Raw genomic sequence first — 22,500 nt, 5'->3', positions numbered from 1 at the left:
TCTCTCTTTGTCTCTCTTTGTCTCTCTCTCTCTTTTTCTCTCTCTCTTTTGTCTCTCTCTCTCTTTGTCTCTCTCTCTCTTTGTCTCTCTCTCTCTTTGTTCTCTCTCTCTTTGTCTCTCTCTTTGTCTCTCTCTCTTTGTCTCTCTCTCTTTGTTTCTCTCTCTCTTTGTCTCTCTCTCTCTTTGTCTCTCTCTCTCTTGTCTCTCTCTCTCTTTGTCTCTCTCTCTCTTTGTCTCTCTCTCTCTTTGTCTCTCTCTCTCTTTGTCTCTCTCTTTTGTCTCTCTCTCTCTTTGTCTCTCTCTCTCTTTGTCTCTCTCTCTCTTTGTCTCTCTCTCTCTTTGTCTCTCTCTCTCTCTTTGTCTCTCTCTCTCTTTGTCTCTCTCTTTGTCTTGTCTCTCTCTTTGTCTCTCTCTCTATGTGTCTCTCTCTCTTTGTTTCTCTCTGTCTTTGTTTCTCTCTCTTTGTCTCTCTCTCTTTGTCTCTTTGTCTCTCTTTGTATCTCTCTCTCTTTGTTTCTCTCTCTCTTTGTATCTCTCTCTCTTTTTTCTCTCTCTCTTTGTCTCTCTCTTTGTCTCTCTCTCTTTGTCTCTCTCTCTCTTTGTATCTCTCTCTCTTTTTTCTCTCTCTCTTTGTCTCTCTCTTTGTCTCTCTCTCTTTGTTTCTCTCTGTCTTTGTTTCTCTCTCTTTGTCTCTCTCTCTTTGTCTCTCTCTCTTTGTCTCTCTCTCTTTGTCTCTCTCTCTCTTTGTCTCTCTCTCTCTTTGTTTCTCTCTCTCTTTTGTCTCTCTCTCTCTTTGTTCTCTCTCTCTTTGTCTCTCTCTCTTTGTCTCTCTCTTTTCTCTCTCTCTTTGTTTCTCTCTCTCTTTGTCTCTCTCTCTTTGTATCTCTCTCTCTTTGTTTCTCTCTCTCTTTGTGTCTCTCTCTCTCTTTGTGTCTCTCTCTCTCTTTGTCTCTCTCTTTGTCTCTCTCTCTTTGTTTCTCTCTCTCTTTGTGTCTCTCTCTCTCTTTGTCTCTCTCTCTCTCTTTGTCTCTCTCTGTCTTTGTTTCTCTCTCTCTTTGTCTCTCTCTTTGTCTCTCTCTCTTTGTCTCTCTCTCTTTGTTTCTCTCTGTCTTTGTTTCTCGATCTCTTTGTCTCTCTCTCTTTGTCTCTCTCTCTCTTTGTCTCTCTCTCTCTTTGTCTCTCTCTCTCTTTGTCTCTCTCTCTCTTTGTGTCTCTCTCTCTTTGTGTCTCTCTCTCTTTGTCTCTCTCTCTCTTTGTCTCTCTCTCTCTTTGTGTCTCTCTCTCTCTTTGTCTCTCTCTCTCTCTTTGTCTCTCTCTCTCTTTGTTTCTCTCTCTCTTTGTCTCTCTCTTTGTCTCTCTCTCTTTGTCTCTCTCTCTTTGTTTCTCTCTGTCTTTGTTTCTCGATCTCTTTGTCTCTCTCTCTTTGTCTCTCTCTCTTTGTATCTCTCTCTCTTTGTTTCTCTCTCTCTTTGTATCTCTCTCTCTTTGTTTCTCTCTCTCTTTGTCTCTCTCTTTGTATCTCTCTCTCTTTGTTTCTCTCTCTCTTTGTATCTCTCTCTCTTTGTTTCTCTCTCTCTTTGTCTCTCTCTTTGTCTCTCTCTCTTTGTTTCTCTCTGTCTTTGTTTCTCGATCTCTTTGTCTCTCTCTCTTTGTCTCTCTCTCTTTGTCTCTCTCTCTTTGTATCTCTCTCTCTTTGTTTCTCTCTCTCTTTGTCTCTCTCTCTTTGTTTCTCTCTCTCTTTGTTTCTCTCTCTCTTTGTTTCTCTCTCTCTTTGTTTCTCTCTCTCTTTGTTTCTCTCTCTCTTTGTCTCTCTCTCTTTGTATCTCTCTCTCTTTGTTTCTCTCTCTCTTTGTTTCTCTCTCTCTTTGTCTCTCTCTTTGTCTCTCTCTCTTTGTTTCTCTCTGTCTTTGTTTCTCGATCTCTTTGTCTCTCTCTCTTTGTCTCTCTCTCTTTGTATCTCTCTCTCTTTGTTTCTCTCTCTCTTTGTTTCTCTCTCTCTTTGTTTCTCTCTCTCTTTGTTTCTCTCTCTCTTTGTATCTCTCTCTCTTTGTTTCTCTCTCTCTTTGTATCTCTCTCTCTTTGTTTCTCTCTCTCTTTGTTTCTCTCTCTCTTTGTTTCTCTCTCTCTTTGTTTCTCTCTCTCTTTGTTTCTCTCTCTCTTTGTATCTCTCTCTCTTTGTTTCTCTCTCTCTTTGTATCTCTCTCTCTTTGTATCTCTCTCTCTTTGTTTCTCTCTCTCTTTGTTTCTCTCTCTCTTTGTCTCTCTCTCTTTGTATCTCTCTCTCTTTGTTTCTCTCTCTCTTTGTATCTCTCTCTCTTTGTCTCTCTCTCTCTTTGTTTCTCTCTCTCTTTGTCTCTCTCTCTTTGTCTCTCTCTCTCTTTGTTTCTCTCTCTCTTTGTCTCTCTCTCTCTTTGTTTCTCTCTCTCTTTGTCTCTCTCTCTCTTTGTTTCTCTCTCTCTTTGTCTCTCTCTCTCTCTTTGTCTCTCTCTCTCTTTGTATCTCTCTCTCTCTTTGTCTCTCTCTCTCTTTGTCTCTCTCTCTTTGTCTCTCTCTCTCTTTGTATCTCTCTCTCTTTGTCTCTCTCTCTCTTTGTTTCTCTCTCTCTTTGTCTCTCTCTCTTTGTCTCTCTCTCTCTTTGTTTCTCTCTCTCTTTGTCTCTCTCTCTCTTTGTTTCTCTCTCTCTTTGTCTCTCTCTCTCTTTGTTTCTCTCTCTCTTTGTCTCTCTCTCTTTGTTTCTCTCTCTCTTTGTTTCTCTCTCTCTTTGTTTCTCTCTCTCTTTGTTTCTCTCTCTCTTTGTCTCTCTCTCTTTGTCTCTCTCTCTCTCTTTGTTTCTCTCTCTCTTTGTTTCTCTCTCTCTTTGTTTCTCTCTCTCTTTGTCTCTCTCTCTCTTTGTTTCTCTCTCTCTCTCTTTGTATATCTCTCTCTCTCTCTCGCCCCTCTCTCTCTCTCTCTCTCTCTCTCTCTCTCTCATTCTCGCCCTCTCTCTCTATCTCTCTCCCTTTCTCTCTCTCCATTCTGTTCCCTCTTTCTCTATCTTTCTCTCTGTCATTCCTCCCCATCCCTCAGCCCACAGTGTGAAGCACACAATCATAAAGACTTGTCTTAATAACTGACCACATCTCCGCGTTGCTAGGATACTCCCGCCACGTACACAGCTCTCAATGCCTTCACATATACATCAATAATTCAAGGCCAGTCTTTAAAGCCTGCTGCTATCTGGAGCCAGTGTTCATATGAAACCCCATTTAAGTAATGACTTAAGCTGTGTATAGCTGATAATCCCTATACTGTACCTTGCTCAAAATGTTAAAAGGGACTAGGAATAACTGAAAACTGTGTGTGTGCACGTGTGCATTTGTGTGTGTGTGTCCATAGCTGTGTGTCTGTTCAGAGGAAGGGTGTACGTGGAAGGGGACTTGAAGAGTGTGAGGGATTCATCTGGAAACTGTTTACTGTTTGAGTGTCAGGTAAATCCAATACACTCCACATGTCTACATACTCTTAACTTGCATTGACTACAGAACACACCTGCACTCAACACACCATGATAATCCCTATAGAGACAACACACCATGATAATCCCTATAGAGACAACACACCATGATAATCCCTATAGAGACAACACACCATGATAATCCCTATAGAGACAACACACCATGATAATCCCTATAGAGACAACACACCATGACAATCCCTATAGAGACAACACACCATGATAAACCCTATAGAGACAACACACCATGATAATCCCTATAGAGACAACACACCATGATAATCCATATAGAGACAACACACCATGATAATCCCTATAGAGACAACACATCATGATAATCCCTATAGAGACAACACACCATGATAATCCCTATAGAGACAACACACCATGATAATCCCTATAGAGAAAACACACCATGATAATCCCTATAGAGACAACACACCATGATAATCCCTATAGAAACAACACACCATGATAATCCCTATAGAGACAACACACCATGATAATCCCTATAGAGACAACACACCATGATAATCCCTATAGAGACAACACACCATGATAATCCCTATAGAGACAACACACCGTGATAATCCCTATAGAGACAACACAACTTGATAAACCCTATAGAGACAACACACCACAATAATTCCTATATAGACAACACACCATGATAATCCCTATAGAGACAACACACCATGATAATCCCTATAGAGACAACACACAATGATAATCCCTATAGAGACAACACACCATGATAATCCCTATAGAGACAACACACCACAATAATCCCTATATAGACAACACACCATGATAATCCCTATAGAGACAACACACCATGATAATCCCTATAGAGACAACACACCATGATAATCCCTATAGAGACAACACACCATGATAATCCCTATAGAGACAAAACACCATGATATAGACTATAGACACTTCTCACAGGATAGAATAGCTTGACTATAGACACGTCTCACAGAACAGCTTGACTATAGACACGTCTCACAGAACAGCTTGACTATAGACACGTCTCACAGAACAGCTTGAATGTAGACACGTCTCACAGAACAGCTTGACTATAGACACGTCTCACAGAACAGCTTGACTATAGACACGTCTCACAGAACAGCATGACTATAGACACGTCTCACAGAACAGCTTGACTATAGACACATCTCACAGAACAGCTTGACTATAGACACGTCTCACAGAACAGCTTGACTATAGACACATCTCACAGAACAGCTTGAATATAGACACGTCTCACAGGACAGCTTGAATATAGACACGTCTCACAGAACAGCTTGACTATAGACACGTCTCACAGGACAGCTTGAATATAGACACGTCTCACAGAACAGTTTGACTATAGACACGTCTCACAGAACAGTTTGACTATAGACACGTCTCACAGGACAGAACAGCTTGACTATAGACACGTCTCACAGGACAGAACAGCTTGACTATAGACACGTCTCACAGAACAGCTTGACTATAGACACGTCTCACAGGACAGAACAGCTTGACTATAGACACGTCTCACAGGACAGAACAGCTTGACTATAGACACGTCTCACAGAACAGTTTGACTATAGACACGTCTCACAGGACAGAACAGCTTGACTATAGACACGTCTCACAGGACAGAACAGCTTGACTATAGACACGTCTCACAGAACAGCTTGACTATAGACACGTCTCACAGAACAGCTTGACTATAGACAGGTTGAAAAGCAGCAAACCCCAGAGATGTATTTATTTTATGAAACTAAAGCTTTCATGGCTGTCAAATAGATAAATAAACCAAATAAATATAATATATATTTGGATATATTAGCATCTAATATAATGATCTATTGTTGTTAGAAGTGGGATGTCCATGCCTAAAGCAGAGAAGATGTATTTTGACAGAGATGTTACTGTAAGCACCTGTGGTGTCATGGTTTTTACAGGAGCACAGTATGCAGAGGGTGGAGAACGATCCCTGTCCTGAACTGACCTGCCCCGAGTCTGAACACATCACCCTTACAGACCGCTGCTGCAAAGTCTGCAGAGGTAGGTCTGGAACACACACACACACACACACACATACACATACACATACACACACACACACACACACACACACACACACACACACACACACACACACACACACACACACACACACACACACACACACACACACACACACACAGATTCTTGGAGTGATAGTGAGATAGTGTTGAAGCTCTGTGTAATAGATAAGGGAGAATGGATATTAAAAGCCGGTCCGCTCCCTCCTTCTCCTAAGATGATGTATGTCTCCTGCTTGGCTGGTAATGAGGCCTCTCTCTCACGGTGGAACCTGGGGCTGTGTCCCAAATGCACTACTTTTAGTGCACTACTTTTGACCTCAGCCGTATGTGCCCTGGTCCAAAGTAGTGCGCTATAAAGAGAATAGGCGATTTGAAGCGCCCTCATGATATTACCCACATACACACTAGACGTGGTCAGCACACAGCCATGCATCTCTGTGACAGCAACACACACTGTTCTATTCCAGTTTCCACCAGGCCTTAACAACACGTTACTGGCCAGTGTTTCTACAGCTTAACGCCGGTTTGCCGGAGGCTGATGCCGTGCAGTTGTTTGTACACATACATATACACATACTCTCATTCAAATGCACACATGTGCACATACACGGACACATACTCTCATTCAAATGCACACATGTGCACATACACTGACACATACTCTCATTCAAATGCACACATGTGCACATACAGCTCTTATCCAGAGCGACGATTTTAAGGACACATACTCTCATTCAAATGCACACATGTGCACATACACGGACACACACACAGGTAAATAGTACCATACATGCACTCAAACATATTCAGTTGGCCTTGCTGTTAGGATTTCTGTTGTCCTTGATGTCTTTGTTGTTTTTTGCGTTGTTGTTTTCTGTTGTCCTTTGTCTTTGCCTTTTTTCTCTTTTGTTCATTTTGTTGGTTGTTTGTGCATGGAGGGGGGGGGGGGGTCTTGTGGTGGGGAGTGGAATCATTTAAAAATATTATTATTATTATTATTTATTTTTCTCAGATGGTTAAGGGGCAGCTCTTGGGGAACTGGGGGGGGGGATCTGGGAGGGCTGGCGGTTGGGATCTTGGGCCGGTGGCTGATGGATTGCTGGTTCAGGTCCCCGTTTTTGACCTTGTGGGAGATCTGTCAACGTGCCCTTGAGCAGGACGTTGACCCTGGTTGCTTCTGTGTGTCGCTCTGGATGGGAGTCTGTTAGACGACTCATGTGATGTAGTTGTTGAGCTGCTTCACTGCAAGTGTATTCTATGTTTTAAACATTCAATCAAAACTAAAAACAACATGTTACTGTTCTCTGATGAAGTCTTGTTTCCTCCCGTGTTCCTGCAGAGGGAACCGTGGTTTCAGCCATACATACCTGTTGTTCTGTCTATCTAGTTATTTGTCTATGGCCAGGGGCGAGACAGGGACAAACCGGAAAGAAAGCACGCCTTGTCTAGCATAACACACACTCTCACACCCTCTCTCTCTCTCTCTCCTCTCTCTCTCTCTCACACACATACACACACACGCACGCACACACGCGCGCACACGCACGCACGCACGCACGCACACACACACACACACACACACACACACACACACAGACAGGTTTAAGACAACCCAGTAAGGGTGATTTATCAGCTGTAGAATGACCAGACAGTCTCTGTCTCTTTCCCCCTCTCAGGTCATCATTTCTGTGTGGAGGGCCACAGTCCCAGTTGTGTGGAGAACTCAGAATGTGTGAACCTGGAGGCTGGGTCCTGCTGCAGCTGTAAAGATGGCTACCGCGCCCTGAGGGATGACAGCGCGTACTGTGGAGGTGCAGTACTCTTACTACAACAATGTCATCACTAAGCCAACACTCATTTAAGTCATCTTCATCACCTCAGTCCATTATATCTACTAATCCTTGTGATCTTTGGCTCTCTTCTCTGTTGTGGCCCGGCTTTGCTGGTTGTGCACCTTGTGATCTTTGGCTCTCTTCTCTGTTGTGGTCCAGCTTTGCTGGTTGTGCACCTTGTGATCTTTGGCTCCTCTGTGATCGGCTTTTGGCTTGTGATCTTTCTTCTCTGTTGTGGTCCAGCTTTGCTTTGGTTCTGCACTGTGATCTTTGGCTCTCTTCTCTGTTGTGATCTTTGGCTCTCTTCTCTGTTGTGGCCCAGCTTTGCTGGTTGTGCACTGTTACGTTCCCCAGTTTATGTGTTGTAGTTTGTGTTTGTGCATGTGTTTATTTCAGGAAATGGCTTCCGGAAATCCTTCAAACAGCTGATTGGTCGACTTCAGGGCTAATTGGAGAGCTGACCCCGCCCCAGCTGTCTCCAATTACCCATTCCCTCAGACGCTATATAAAAGCCAGTGTTCTGTTCAGGAGGGAGAGCTTTTTGTAGAGAGATTTTCTGAGAGCTTTTTGTAGAGAGGTTTTGCTAGAGGTTGATTTTGCTGAGAGTTGGTATATTTTGTTAGTTTGTTGCTCAGATAGAGCTTATTTGATGTCGTTTGTTAGTTTGTTTGAAAATTGTTTAATATTCTGTTTCATTTGTTCCCAGGGGGAGAAGGGGAAGGCACCTTGGGAGTGCTTAGGCAAGAGGCCCGCGGGCATACATATACCCGTAGCATATTCACTGTCTAGGCACACTAGGTAAGACCTGGGTGGACCACCCCCTGTATTTTGGTTAGGGCAGCAGGTGGTGCTAAATTAGGTAAGTAGTGGGTAGGCAGGTAAGATAGGAGAGGGGGAGGTTTTGAGATTTACTTTCTTTGCTTTGGTTCCGTCCAGCCCCTTTTCCCCATATTACCGTGTGAAGGAATAAAGTCCTTGTAAACGGTACCACATTCTGTCTGTTGTCATCCTTACTCGCACCTACAGTCCATGCCTTTTTCACTTCACGGAGAGTTTAGTTGTAGCAGGGTGTCGCGTTCCCTCTTCATAGAGGCGTGCGTAACATGCACCTTGTGATCTTTGGCTCTCTTCTGTTGTGGCCCAGCTTTGCTGGTTGTGCACCTTGTGATCTTTGGCTCTCTTCTCTGTTGTGGCCCGGCTTTGCTGGTTGTGCACCTTGTGATCTTTGGCTCTCTTCTCTGTTGTGGCCCGGCTTTGCTGGTTGTGCACCTTGTGATCTTTGGCTCTCTTCTCTGTTGTGGCCCGGCTTTGCTGGTTGTGCAAAACTCCAATGCCTCATTTAGAAGTGGTCTGTCGAGGTGCTTGGACTTCATTGTTTTTAATGTTTATCTTAGTTTGGAATTACAATCATATACTGTAGGGCTGTGTAGTAGGTACAGGGATGACTACGACTCCAAGCAGAGGCGTCTACTTACAGCAGGAGAAATTTAGAGAGCTTATAATTACGCTCTTCTAATTCCATATTTCTTTCTATATATTAATGATCTCTAGGAAACCTTTCATTACTACAACCTCTGACCCCTCCACTCATCAGACCAGCCTCACAGCCATAAATGACCTGTACTACCTCTACGACCCCTGATCCCTCCACTCATCAGACCAGCCTCACAGCCTTAGGCCCCAGTCCATCATACTCCCACCAGTGGTGGGTTAAAAATACCCATGGTACATTGCAGCAAGGTTAATTTTCCACAGCTGGCAGTCTCTCCGGTTGTTCATACTGCAAGCCTTGCTACCTTATTCCCCATCATACTCCAACCATGAGGTGGTAAAAATACTCCACGCTACAATGCAGAGCCCAGGTCTATTTAGCATGCCAGTCACAGACAGACAGTCTCCCACCGACCAACCAACTGCTGCTAATGAGAACAGTTGGTTGGGTGATTAGTCAGTGTCTGTGTGCATAATTAAAGATGCTATCATCCCCCGTGTCATTAATAACCAGCATGTCTAACCTTCTTGCTCTATGGTCCTGCCAGGTTTGTCTCTGTGGCCACGGTGTGTTATGGACTGTGACCTTGTCTAGGGAGGGAGGGAGGGAGCTTTGGCATAAGTCACAACTGTCTTTTGATGTTGCTCTTTCTTTCTGTCTCTGTTTTGGTGTCTCTCAATTCAATTCAAGGGGCGTTATTGTCATGGGAAACATGTGTTAACATTGCCAAAGCAAGTGAGTTAGATAATAAACAATAAAAATTAACAGTAAACATTACACATACAGAAGTTTCAAAACAATAAAGACATTACAAATGTCATTTTATATGTATAATATGACATTTGTACACAAGGGGAAATAAATAAGCATAAATATGGGTTGTATTTACAATGGTGTTTGTTCTTCACTGGTTGCCCTTTTCTTGTGGCAACAGGTCACAAATCATGCTGCTGTGATGTCACACTGTGGTATTTCACCCAGTAGATATGGGAGTTTATCAAAATTGGATTTGTTTTCGAATTCTTTGTGGATCTGTGTAATCTGAGGGAAATATGTCTCTCTAATATGGTCATACATTGGGCAGGAGGTTAGGAAGTGCAGCTCAGCTTCCACCTCATTTTGTGGGCAGTGAGCACATAGCCTGTCTTCTCTTGAGAGCCATGTCTGCCTACGGCGGCCTTTCTCAACAGTAAGGCTATGCTCACTGAGTCTGTACATAGTCAAAGCTTTCCTTAATTTTGGGTGGTCACAGTGGCCAGGTATTCATTCTGCCACTGTGTACTCTCTGTTTAAGGCCAAATAGCATTCTAGTTTGCTCTGTTTTTTTGTTAATTCTTTCTAATGTGTCAAGTAATTATCCTTTTGTTTTCTCATGATTTGGTTGGGTCTAATTGTGCTGTTATCCTGGGGCTCTGGGGTGTGTTTGTGTTTGTGAACAGAGCCCCAGGACCAGCATGCTTAGGGGACTCTTCTCCAGGTTCATCTCTCTGTAGGTGATGGCTTTGTTTGGGAATCACTTCCTTTTAGGTGGTTGTAGTCTCTCTCTCTCTCTCTCTCTCTCTCTGTCTCTGTCTCTGTCTCTGTCTGTCTCTCTCTCTCTCTCTCTCTTCTCTCTCTGTCTGTCTCTCTCTGTCTCTCTCTGTCTCTCTCTCTTCTCTCTCTCTCTCTCTCTCTCTCTCTCTCTCTCTAATGACTATATTCTAATCTGTTCTGTTGCTTTCTGGGAAACATCTATTTAATGTGCTGTTAGGGAGAATACTTGGAAAACCAAAATACTTTACATTCGACAAGGCGCTGTAAAAGTGTTGTTTTCCTGTTCTGCCTGATCAAAATAGCACAACTAGAAACAAGAACACGCTCTCTCCTTGATGTCATCATGACTCATTTCAATGGCGAACCCACCAGAAATCATCAGCAATCTCGCAGTTGATTGGTTTGAGTTGCGTGTTCTGAGCTCTAATTGGTTTCGCCCTGTGAGTGGGTGGGGACTGGGGATGTCATTCTGAACAGATAAGGGCGTTAAAGGCTTCATAGACTGCTGGGAATACAGATGAAGTCACTTCTTAAATATTTTAGTAAAAGCAGTGGAATAGGACACTCAGGGAGATGGAGAGATAGAGTGTTTATTGATGTGTTAAGGAGTATCATCAGACAGGCCAAGTGTGCTGAGCAATAAGCCAAGCATATAAAACTCAGAGAGAGCCTTTAGGTGGCTGCAGCCCCAGAGAAAGCCTATCAGAGGTTTGTTTCTTGTCTGTCTGCCTGAATGTATGTGGTCAATGCCTGCAGATATAGTATAGAGTAGGTCATGTTGGCTTGCCTTGTTGACTTCATCTGTAAACTCAAGGAGTGACATAGTCCTGTCCATTGTCCTGTCCGTTGGTGGCTATAGTCCTACCAGTCAAACCAACACCACAGGACCGTTGGTGGCTATAGTCCTACCAGTCAAACCAACATCACAGGACCGTTGGTGGCTATAGTCCTACCAGTCAAACCAACACCACAGGACGTTGGTGGCTATAGTCCTACCAGTCAAACCAACACCACAGGACCGTTGGTGGCTATAGTCCTACCAGTCAAACCAACACCACAGGACCGTTGGTGGCTATAGTCCTACCAGTCAAACCAACACCACAGGACCGTTGGTGGCTATAGTCCTACCAGTCAAACCAACACCACAGGACCGTTGGTGGCTATAGTCCTACCAGTCAAACCAACACCACAGGACCGTTGGTGGCTATAGTCCAGTCAAACCAACACCACAGGACCAGTCAAACCAACACCACAGGACCGTTGGTGGCTGTAGTCCTACCAGTCAAACCAACACCACAGGACCGTTGGTGGCTATAGTCCTACCAGTCAAACCAACACCACAGGACCGTTGGTGACTATAGTCCTACCAGTCAAACCAACACCACAGGACCGTTGGTGGCTATAGTCCTACCAGTCAAACCAACACCACAGGACCATTGGTGGCTATAGTCCTACCAGTCAAATCAACACCACAGGACCGTTGGTGGCTATAGTCCTACCAGTCAAACCAACAGCACAGGACTATTGGTGGCTATAGTCATACCAGTCAAACCAACACCACAGGACCGTTGGTGGCTATAGTCTGAATGGCAATACTCAGACATGAAAGGATTATGGATGTGTGATGCTGTTCTGAAGAATCTGCTTCTTCTCTCAGAGTGAGAGAGGGAGAGAACCGGAGAGGGAGAGAGAGAGAGAGCTGTAGAGAGATCTAAAGAAAGTCTCCTCTTTATTTTTAGTTGTCTGTCCGTCTGTCCGTAGGTCTGCTGCCAGTGAGCGATATGCGGCCTGCTGTGCCAGCCATCCTCCATGCTCCAGCTAGACGCCAACCACCCCCTCCTAGAGAGAAGTTGTATTATTTATTTCAGGGTAAGGAGAGAGACAGAGAGATAATTTAGAATTACTTTTTCAGGTTTCTGTAGTTAACAGTCATACGGAATATCATTGGTGGCTTACTTGTGACCACATAATGGTAGAATTTATCTAGCCCCCGGGACCCCCCCCCGTATTTTTTAAACTGCATTGTTGGTTAAGTAAGGTCTACACCTGTCGTATTCAGAGCATGTGACTGATAACATTTGAATAAAACACAGAGAGAATAAAAGCCAGAATGTCCTGTATAAAGTGTTCGTGCTCGTCGTGTCGTAGCAGAATGGTTAATGAAGCAGGTCCTGGAGTTAAAGGTGTGAGAGCCAATCTACAGTACTGTGTGTATTCCTTTGAAGTATTCCTACCACACTACAAATGGAAACATGCACTACTGACTATATTTTAATTTCATTCTTTGAACCATGGACAGTATCGTTATTGGATCAAATCCTCCCTCTGGCTTTTGACTGCTGTTTTGCAATATCTCTGGTTAGCTTTATGTAGGGTATCCTTCGTAATTGATTTGTTTCCAAGAGCTCAGAAAGACTCCGAAGCCCAAAGCTAACACTGCAGCAGTTCTGACTTGTTAAATTAGGACTCATGGGAAAGGTATTATTTTCATTTTCTTTACTGTAAGGAAGCCACATCAGACATCAGAAGAGATTAAAAAAAAGAATAATATTACTTTTGTCAATTACCTCAGCAGTTTGAACCGTGTTATAAGTAAAACGTTTGTTCCTGGCTTTCTGTGTACGGAGCTGCCCCCCCCCCCCCCCTCTACTCCCCTCCTCTACTCCCCTCCTCTTCTCCCCTCCTCTACTCCCCTCCTCTTCTCCCCTCCTCTACTCCCCTCCTCTACTCCCCTCCTCTTCTCCCCTCCTCTTCTCCCCTCCTCTACTCCCCTCCTCTACTCCCCTCCTCTACTCCCCCACTCCCCTCTCTCTACTCCCCTCCTCTACTCCCCTCCTCCTCCCCTCCTCTACTCCCCTCCTCTACTCCCCTCCTCTACTCCCCTCCTCTACTCCCCTCCTCTACTCCCTCCTCTACTCCCTCTCCCCTCCTCTACTCCCCTCCTCTACTCCCCTCCTCTTCTCCCCTCCTCTCCCCTCCTCTACTCCCCTCCTCTACTCCCCTCCTCTCTCCCCTCCTCCTCTCCCCTCCTCTCCCCTCCCCTCCTCTACTCCCCTCCTCTTCTCCCCTCCTCTACTCCCCCCTACTCCCTCCTCTTCTCCTCCTCCCTCCTCTCTCCCCTCCTCTTCCTCCCCTCCTCCCCTCCCCTCCTCTACTCCCCTCCTCTTCTCCCCTCCCCTCCCCTCCTCTACTCCCCTCCTCTCCTCCCCTCCTCTCTCCTCCCTCCCCTCCTCTACTCCCCTCCTCTACTCCCCTCCTCCTCTCCTCCTCTCCTCCCCTCTTACTCCCCTCCCTCCCCTCCTCTCTCCCCTCCTCTCTTCTCCCCTCCTCTTCTCCCCTCCTCCTCCCTCCTCTCTCCCCTCCCTCCTCTACTCCCCTCCTCTTCTCCTACTCCCCTCTCCTCCTCCCTCCCCTCCTCTACTCCTCCTCCTCCCCCTCCTCTACTCCCCTCCTCTCCCCTCCTCTACTCCCCTCCTCTACTCCCCTCCTCTCCTCCCCTCCTCTACTCCCCTCCTCTACTCCCCCCTCTACTCCCCTCCCCTCCCCCTACTCCCCTCCCTCCTCCCCTCCTCCTCCTCCCTCCTCCTCCCCTCTCTCTCCCCCTCCTCCCCTCTCCTCCCCTCCTCTCTCCCCTCCTCTACTCCCCCTCTTCTCTCTCTTCTCCTCCTCTACTCCCCCTCATCTACTCCCCTCCTCCCCACCTCTACTCCCCTCCTCTACTCCCCTCCTCTACTCCCCTCCCCACCTCTACTCCCCTACTCTCCCCTCCTCTACTCCCCTCCTCTACTCCCCCTCCTCTACTCCCCACCTCTACTCCCCTCCTCTACTCCCCTCCTCTACTCCCCTCCTCTTCTCCCCTCCTCTACTCCCCTCCTCTTCTCCCCTCCTCTACTCCCCTCCTCTTCTCTGCAGAATGAACAGAACATTACAGAATGAACAGAACATAGAATGAAAGGAGATGAGGAAATAAACAGATAGTGAGAGAAAGAGAGAAAGAGAGGTAGAGCGAGGAAGAGTGAGAGAAAGAGAGAAAGAGAGGTAGAGCGAGGAAGAGTGAGAGAAAAAAGGTAGAACGAGGGAGAGCGAGGAAGAGTGAGAGAAAAAAGGTAGAACGAGGGAGAGCGAGGAAGAGTGAGAGAAAAAGGTAGAACGAGGGAGAGCGAGGAAGAGTGAGAGAAAAAGGTAGAACGAGGGAGAGCGAGGAAGAGTGAGAGAAATAGTGAGCTAGAGAGGGAGAAAGAGAGGTAGAGCAAAGGAGAGTGAGAGAAAGAAAGGTAGAACAAGGGAGAGTGAGAGAAAAAGGTAGAATGAGGGAGAGTGAGAGAGAGAGAGAAATAGTGAGCTAGAGAGGGAGAGAGAGAGGTAGAGCAAAGGAGAGTGAGAGAAAAAGAGAGGTAGAGCGAGGAAGAGTGAGAGAAAAAGGTAGAATGAGGGAGAGTGAGAGAGAGTGAGAGAAATAGCGAGCTAGAGAGGGAGAGAGAGAGGTAGAGCAAAGGAGAGTGAGAGAAAAAGAGAGGTAGAGCGAGGAAGAGTGAGAGAAAAAGGTAGAACGAGGGAGAGTGAGAGAGAGTGAGAGAAATAGCGAGCTAGAGAGGGAGAGAGAGAGGTAGAGCAAAGGAGAGTGAGAGAAAGAAAGGTAGAACAAGGGAGAGTGAGAGAAAAAGGTAGAATGAGGGAGAGTGAGAGAGAGAGAGAAATAGTGAGCTAGAGAGGGAGAGAGAGAGGTAGAGCAAAGGAGAGTGAGAGAAATAGAGAGGTAGAGCGAGGGAGAGTGAGAGAAAGAGAGGTAGAATAAGGGAGAGTGAGAGAGAATGAGAGAAATAGCGAGCTAGAGAGGGAGAGAGAGGCAGAGCAAGGGAGAGTGAGAGAAATAGAGAGGTAGAGCGAGGGAGAGTGAGAGAAAGAGAGGTAGAATAAGGGAGAGTGAGAGAGAGTGAGAGAAATAGCGAGCTAGAGAGGGAGAGAGAGGTAGAGCAAGGGAGAGTGAGAGAAATAGAGAGGTAGAGCGAGGGAGAGTGAGAGAAAGGGAGGGGGTAGTAATCCCAGTATTGCCTGGTTGTTTCAGAGGCTCATCAGTCAGCACTGGTTGTTCTATATGATTCTCTCTGCTGTTGCAGGTATAGCTATAGACTGAACAGGAGAGAGAATCACACAGCTTTTAATAACAGACCAGATGTGGTAGCTATAGTTACAGACTGAACAGGAGAGAGAATTAAAAGCTGTGTGATTCTCTCTTGCTGTTCAGTCTGTAACTATAGCTACCACATCTGGTCTGTTATTAAAAGCTGTGTGATTCTCTCTGCTGTTCAGTCTGTAACTATAGCTACCACATCTGGTCTGTTATTAAAAGCTGTGTGATTCTCTCTGCTGTTCAGTCTGTAACTATAGCTACCACATCTGGTCTGTTATTACAAGCTGTGTGATTCTCTCTGCTGTTCAGTCTGTAACTATAGTTACCACATCTGGTCTGTTATTAAAAGCTGTGTGATTCTCTCTGCTGTTCAGTCTGTAACTATAGCTACCACATCTGGTCTGTTATTAAAAGCTGTGTGATTCTCTCTGCTGTTCAGTCTGTAACTATAGCTACCACATCTGGTCTGTTATTAAAAGCTGTGTGATTCTCTCTGCTGTTCAGTCTGTAACTATAGCTACCACATCTGGTCTGTTATTAAAAGCTGTGTGATTCTCTCTGCTGTTCAGTCTGTAACTATAGCTACCACATCTGGTCTGTTATTAAAAGCTGTGTGATTCTCTCTGCTGTTCAGTCTGTAACTATAGCTACCACATCTGGTCTGTTATTAAAAGCTGTGTGATTCTCTCTGCTGTTCAGTCTGTAACTATAGTTACCACATCTGGTCTGTTATTAAAAGCTGTGTGATTCTCTCTGCTGTTCAGTCTGTAACTATAGTTACCACATCTGGTCTGTTATTAAAAGCTGTGTGATTCTCTCTGCTGTTCAGTCTGTAACTATAGTTACCACATCTGGTCTGTTATTAAAAGCTGTGTGATTCTCTCTGCTGTTCAGTCTGTAACTATAGTTACCACATCTGGTCTGTTATTAAAAGCTGTGTGATTCTCTCTGCTGTTCAGTCTGTAACTATAGTTACCACATCTGGTCTGTTATTAAAAGCTGTGTGATTCTCTCTGCTGTTCAGTCTGTAACTATAGTTACCACATCTGGTCTGTTATTAAAAGCTGTGTGATTCTCTCTGCTGTTCAGTCTGTAACTATAGCTACCACATCTGGTCTGTTATTAAAAGCTGTGTGATTCTCTCTGCTGTTCAGTCTGTAACTATAGTTACCACATCTGGTCTGTTATTAAAAGCTGTGTGATTCTCTCTGCTGTTCAGTCTGTAACTATAGTTACCACATCTGGTCTGTTATTAAAAGCTGTGTGATTCTCTCTCCTGTTCAGTCTGTAACTATAGTTACCACAATAAAGGCTTATATTGTATTGAAACGCATCTATTTCAATTTATATGTCTACAGACTGGGGTGAACATGGAGCTTTTGAATTGACTGTTGTGACCTTGACAGACAGTGGTTGACGACGTGAATAGAATGGGTTTAAAGAGGATGTTGCTTTGCTTTTCAAAGAACCTGGCGGTCTGTCAGTATAAATGTAAAAATATCCTCCACAAGCTAATATTCTGTTTTCAAACATATTTGTTTTGACATGGGGGATCGTATTTGGCTGTTTGAAAATTCAAAATGGGATGTCATGATTCCGGAGTTGTGCGTTGGAAAATCACTGAAGACATCATCTTACCCCAGGCACAGCGCCGTGCATCTCGTAGTGACAGCACCACCATAGAGATGAGTTAGATCATGGAGATTGAAGATCCCATTCCATTATAGGCTACAAGCTGCAGGAATACTCATCGGCGTGTGTGTGTTTGTGTGCTAGAGGCACTCTGAGGTTTTCCATCATTCAATGAACAGTGTTCTATAAAAGAGACAGAGCACTTTGCTGTGACACTTCATCCAGATACCTTCAAGTCAAATCTAATCCAAATGACATTTTATTTGTCACATGCGCTGAATACAACAGTTGTAGACCTTACCGTGAAATGCTTACTTACAAGCCCTTAACCAACAATGCACTTTTAAGAAAATAGAATTAAGAAAAGATTGACAAAATAAACTATGAAAATAGTCCGGGAGCAGTCGTATGGCTTGGGGGTAGAAGGTGTTAAGGAGCCTTTTGGACCTAGACTTAGCGCTCCGGTACAGATTGCTGTGTCTTTTGACCATTTTTGGGATGTTCTTGATGGTGCAACTGTAGAATTTTTTGAGGATCTGGGGACATATGCCAAATCTTTTCAGTCTCCTGAGGGGGAAAATGCATGGTCGTGCCCATTTCACAAATTTCTTGGTGTGTTTGGACCAAGATAGTTTGTTGGTGATGTGGACAACAAGGAACTTGAAACTCTCGACCCGCTCCACTTCAGCCCCGTCAATGTAAATGGGTGTCTGTTCGGTCCACAATCAGCTCCTTTGTCTTGCTCACATTGAGGGAGAGGTTGTTGGCCTGGCACCACACTGCAAGGTCTTTGGCCTCCACCCTATAGGCTGTCTAATCGTTGTTGGTGGTCGGGCCTACCACCATTGTGTCATCAGCAAATCTAATGATTGTGTTGGAGTCTTGCTTGGCTACGCAGTTGTGGGTGAACAGGGAGTACAGGAGGGGACTAAGCGCGCACCCCTGAGGGGCCCCCGTGTTGAGGATCAGCGTGACAGATGCGTTACCTACCCTTACCACCTGGAGGCGGCCCATCAGGAAGTCCAGGATCCAGTTGCAGAGGGAGGTGTTTAGTCCCAAGTTCCCTAGCTTAGTGATGAGGTTTGTGAGCACCATGGTGTTGAACGCTAAGCTGCAGTCAATGAACAGCCTTCTAACAGCAGTCAGCTGTCAGGTGTTCCTTTTGTCCAGGAGGGAAAGGGCAGTGTGGTGTGCAATAGAGATTACGTCATCTGTGGATCTGTTGTGGTGGTATGTGAATTGGAGTGGGTCTAGGGTTTCTGGGATGATGGTGTCGATTTGAGCCATGATCAGCCTTTCAAAGCACAGCATGGCTACCGAAGTGATATTTATGGGGCGGTAGTCATTTAGGCAGGTTACCTTCACTTTCTTGGGCACAAGAAAATGTGGTTGAAAATGTCAGTGAAGACACTTGCCAGTTGGACCGTGCATGCTCTGAGTACACATCCTCGTAATCCGTCTGGCCCATCGGCCTTGTGAATGTTGATCTGTTGAAAGATCTCGCTCATATTGGCTACGGAGAGCGTGATCACACAGTCGTACGGAAAAGCTGGTGCTCTCATACATGCTTCAGTGTCGCTTGCCTCGAAACGAGCATAAAAGGCATCACTGGGCAGCTCGTGGCTGTGTTTCCCTAAAAGTTTGCAAGCCCTGCCACATCCGACGAGCGTTAGAGTCGGTATAGTAGGATTCAATCTTAGTCCTGTATTGACACTTTCCCTGTTTGATGGTTCGTCTGAGGGCATAGCAGGATTTCTTATAAGCATCCGGATTAGTGTCCTGCTCCTTGAAAGTAGCAGCTCTAGTCTTTAGCTCAGTGCAGATGTTGCCTGTAATCCATGGCTTCTTGTTGGGATATGTACGGTCACTGAGGGGACAACGTTGTCGATGCACTTACTGATGAAGCCGGTGACTGAGGTGGTATACTGCTCAATGACACTGGATGAATCCCGGAACATATTCCAGTCTGTGCCAGCAAAACAGTTCTGTAGCGTAGCATCAGTGTCATCTGACCACTTCCATTTTGAGCGAGTCACTGGTACTTCCTGCTTTAGTTTTTGTTGTAAGCGATAATCAGGAGGTTAGAATTATGGTCAGATTTTCCAAATGGAGGGCGAAGGGGAGCTTTGTATATGTCTCTGTGTGTGGAGTAAAGGTGGTCTTGAGTTTTTTATCCTCTGGTTGCACATGTGACTTGTTCAAACAGAGGGTCCTACCTGGAACCAAAAATGTTTCTACCTGGAACCAAAAAGGGTTATCCTATTGGGACAGCCGAAGAACCCTTTTGGAACCAGGGTTCTTCGGCTGGGGAGAATGGATCTGACGGCACTCTAATTTAAAATAGATTTCTCCGTTTGAATGATTCTAAAACTGTTAAAACGTTCTATGGCGAGGCAGCATAGTTACTTTCCTTGAACGGAAATAAAAGAGAAGTGTTTAAGCCTAAGGATTGGGAAGAGATCTGTCAAGCGTGGACTTGATTTAGGAAAGACAATGCAACTGATCCTCTTTAACAGTTAAATGACCCACCAACTCTGGTTAGAGAGAAAGGATTTGCGGCTATATATTGATCAGACTGTTGCAAACAGACAATATGGTTTTCAAAGCTTTAGGCCAATGCACAGAAGAGCATAGGAGGATTTGAACTGTCAATTGATTGTGAAAATTATAGTGAACCATGCAGGTTAGAATGCCTGAAGAAAGCCAATCAGCTGGTGGGTAGCCTAACCTCAAGACCCAGAACCAGGTGTTGAATGCCCTGGCAGCTACTCAATTTGATGTAACAGTCTATCATAAGAGACTAGCTGGTGGTTGATGTAACAGTCTATCATAAGAGACTAGCTGGTGGTTGATGTAACAGTATATCATAAGAGACTAGCTGGTGGTTGATGTAACAGTCTATCATAAGAGACTAGCTGGTGGTTGATGTAACAGTCTATCATAAGAGACTAGTTGGTGGTTGATGTAACAGTCTATCATAAGAGACTAGCTGGTGGTTGATGTAACAGTCTATCATAAGAGACTAGCTGGTGGTTGATGTAACAGTCTATCATAAGAGACTAGCTGGTGGTTGATGTAACAGTATATCATAAGAGACTAGCTGGTAGTTGATGTAACAGTCTATCATAAGAGACTAGCTGGTGGTGGATGTAACAGTCTGTCATAAGAGACTAGCAGAGATAACAGACAGCAGGCTAGAGGTCATGATCAGATGAGCTCCTGCATTTTTCAGCATTTTCAGCATTTCTTAAAAAAATATGGATTTGGATTTTTTTTGTCAGGAACATATACAGGATGCTACCCTCTACAACACAACCTTTACTCCAAATCAAATCTCAAAACCTGCAACCTGATTTTGGATGGAATTACAGAATCACCTGGAAGGTTTACAACTACCAAGGATTATTATTCCCAAACTATACAGCAAACTCTCTGGAAAACAACAGAAACCTGAAAACACCGTCCAACCTGGAACTGAGTGAGTAATGTTTAGTCTGAAACTATATTTTATTTCCAAAAGCTAAGAAGAAAAATACATTACATTATTTTACAAGGACTGAATGCTAAATGAAGGCTGCCAAACTCAATTTCAACTAGCACTGACGTGTCAAGTGAGAGGTGTCAAAGCCCTTTAGCCCAACAATGGCAGGAGAGTCGAACAGTCTACTCCAACCAAATGCAGAGGCCTTAGAAGCTTCCTCTCGCTGTTCAGAGGTAATTAAAATACAGTACCCTGTGTATGTAAAGAATGATAAGGCAAGAAAATATCTCAAAATGAAGCTCCTTATGGAAAATCAAGAGACACTTTTTGCTGACTATTACAAAAATGGGAACATCAGCAACCTCATCTTCCACACAAACCATCCCCTGGCATGGCATGGTGCTATATTAGCACACTACCCCTTTGTTAAGAGAGGGGGTGTTAATGAGGGTTGGAAACTCAGGATACTTGACAACGAGGACTCTGAGTCAGCTAATATAAATCTCTATAAGTCTGGAACAGTAATGGTACAGGGCAACCCCAAACGGTTTCAGCTGGACTTTCACGTAATCAAAGAATTAACCCAGCAGGAGAAGCTCTCCCCTGAGAAAGATACCCCCACCCCGAAAGGGTCAGACCAGACCTCTTCATTATATAACCCCACAGACGAGACACCCCCAGCGGAAAGCCAACCTCCCAGCACAGAGTACTACCCTCTCATTGAAATGAAGGATACATTTACCCAGCTGGAGGTAAGGCAGGTGGAGTTGGAACAGCAGGTGATTACACTCCAGTCAGCACAGACCCAGACAACAGTCCAGCACAACAACACTCTCTTAACCAGACCCGGAGAGCTGGAGGTGGAGAGACATATCTGCACTCTCGACAGTGGTGAGACAACTTCAACAGGAGAAAGAGCAGGAGCAGGAGAAGAACAGAGCACTAGAGGAGAGGATCAGACTGCTGAAGGAGAGGTTGAGGGGGATGGCTTGTGACAGAGAACAACCCACTAGAGAGGTGGCCACCCCCGCAGAGAAGCCAGCAGAACAGCCCACCTCAGCACCCGACAAAAGTCTCGACACCACAGCAGAACAGTCCACACCAAACCCTGACCATAGCGTCGACATCACAGCAGAACAGACAAATGAAGAACCCCAAGCCCAGGGGCTCTCACCCCCTCTGAGCCACCCTGATAGCCCTCCTGACAACCCCCCCCCCCACACCCACTGAGGACAAACACAAGACACAGATTATACTCCTTATGGACTCAAATGGGAAATATATACAAGACAAAAAACTTTTTCCCAAACACAGTGTGTCTAAACTCTGGTGTCCAAACACCCAGCATGCCCTAGACCTTCTGTCTGAGGACCAACTAGGGTCACCCAGCCACATAATAATACACACAGGCACAAACAACCTGAGAACACAGCAGGAAAGGGTGGCCACAGCACTGAAGGGAGTGATTGAAAAGGCTGCTTATACTTTCCCCAACGCACAAGTGGTCTCCACCCTGCTACCACAAAAAGACTTCCACCTGCTACAATACAGCGGGTAGACGCAAGTATTTCCCGTGACTGTGCCTCAAAACCAAATGTTTTCCTGGCCCACCACTCCACCCTGGACTTGAACAACCTCTATGACCAGGTCCACCTCTACAAGGTAGCAGTGCCCACCTTTGCCCGGACTCTAAAGGACATTGCTGTCAAACGTATCCCCAACACTTCACACAGGAGCAACAGACCAATAGACACCCCGCCCAGACCAGCGAGACACTCTCCCAGACCTGTGGGACACCCCCCCCCCCCGGACCTACACATGGAGG

The 22,500-nt window shown here is 45.2% G+C and overlaps 1 protein-coding gene across 1 annotated transcript in view; it reads left to right on the top strand.

Moving 5' to 3' along the window:
- Positions 1 to 22,500, top strand: part of nell2b (neural EGFL like 2b) — a 202,341-nt gene that overhangs the window by 116,079 nt on the left and 63,762 nt on the right. The window contains 3 exon segments of the mRNA XM_065021366.1: positions 3,376 to 3,467; positions 5,449 to 5,551; positions 7,251 to 7,385. Coding sequence (XP_064877438.1) covers positions 3,376 to 3,467; positions 5,449 to 5,551; positions 7,251 to 7,385 — 330 coding nt within the window.

Source organism: Oncorhynchus nerka, linkage group LG8, assembly GCF_034236695.1.
Source record: "Oncorhynchus nerka isolate Pitt River linkage group LG8, Oner_Uvic_2.0, whole genome shotgun sequence".
Classification (NCBI taxonomy): domain Eukaryota; kingdom Metazoa; phylum Chordata; class Actinopteri; order Salmoniformes; family Salmonidae; genus Oncorhynchus; species Oncorhynchus nerka.
The sequence above is the reverse complement of the archived record's forward strand: the minus strand, read 5'-3'. Positions and strand labels throughout refer to the sequence as shown.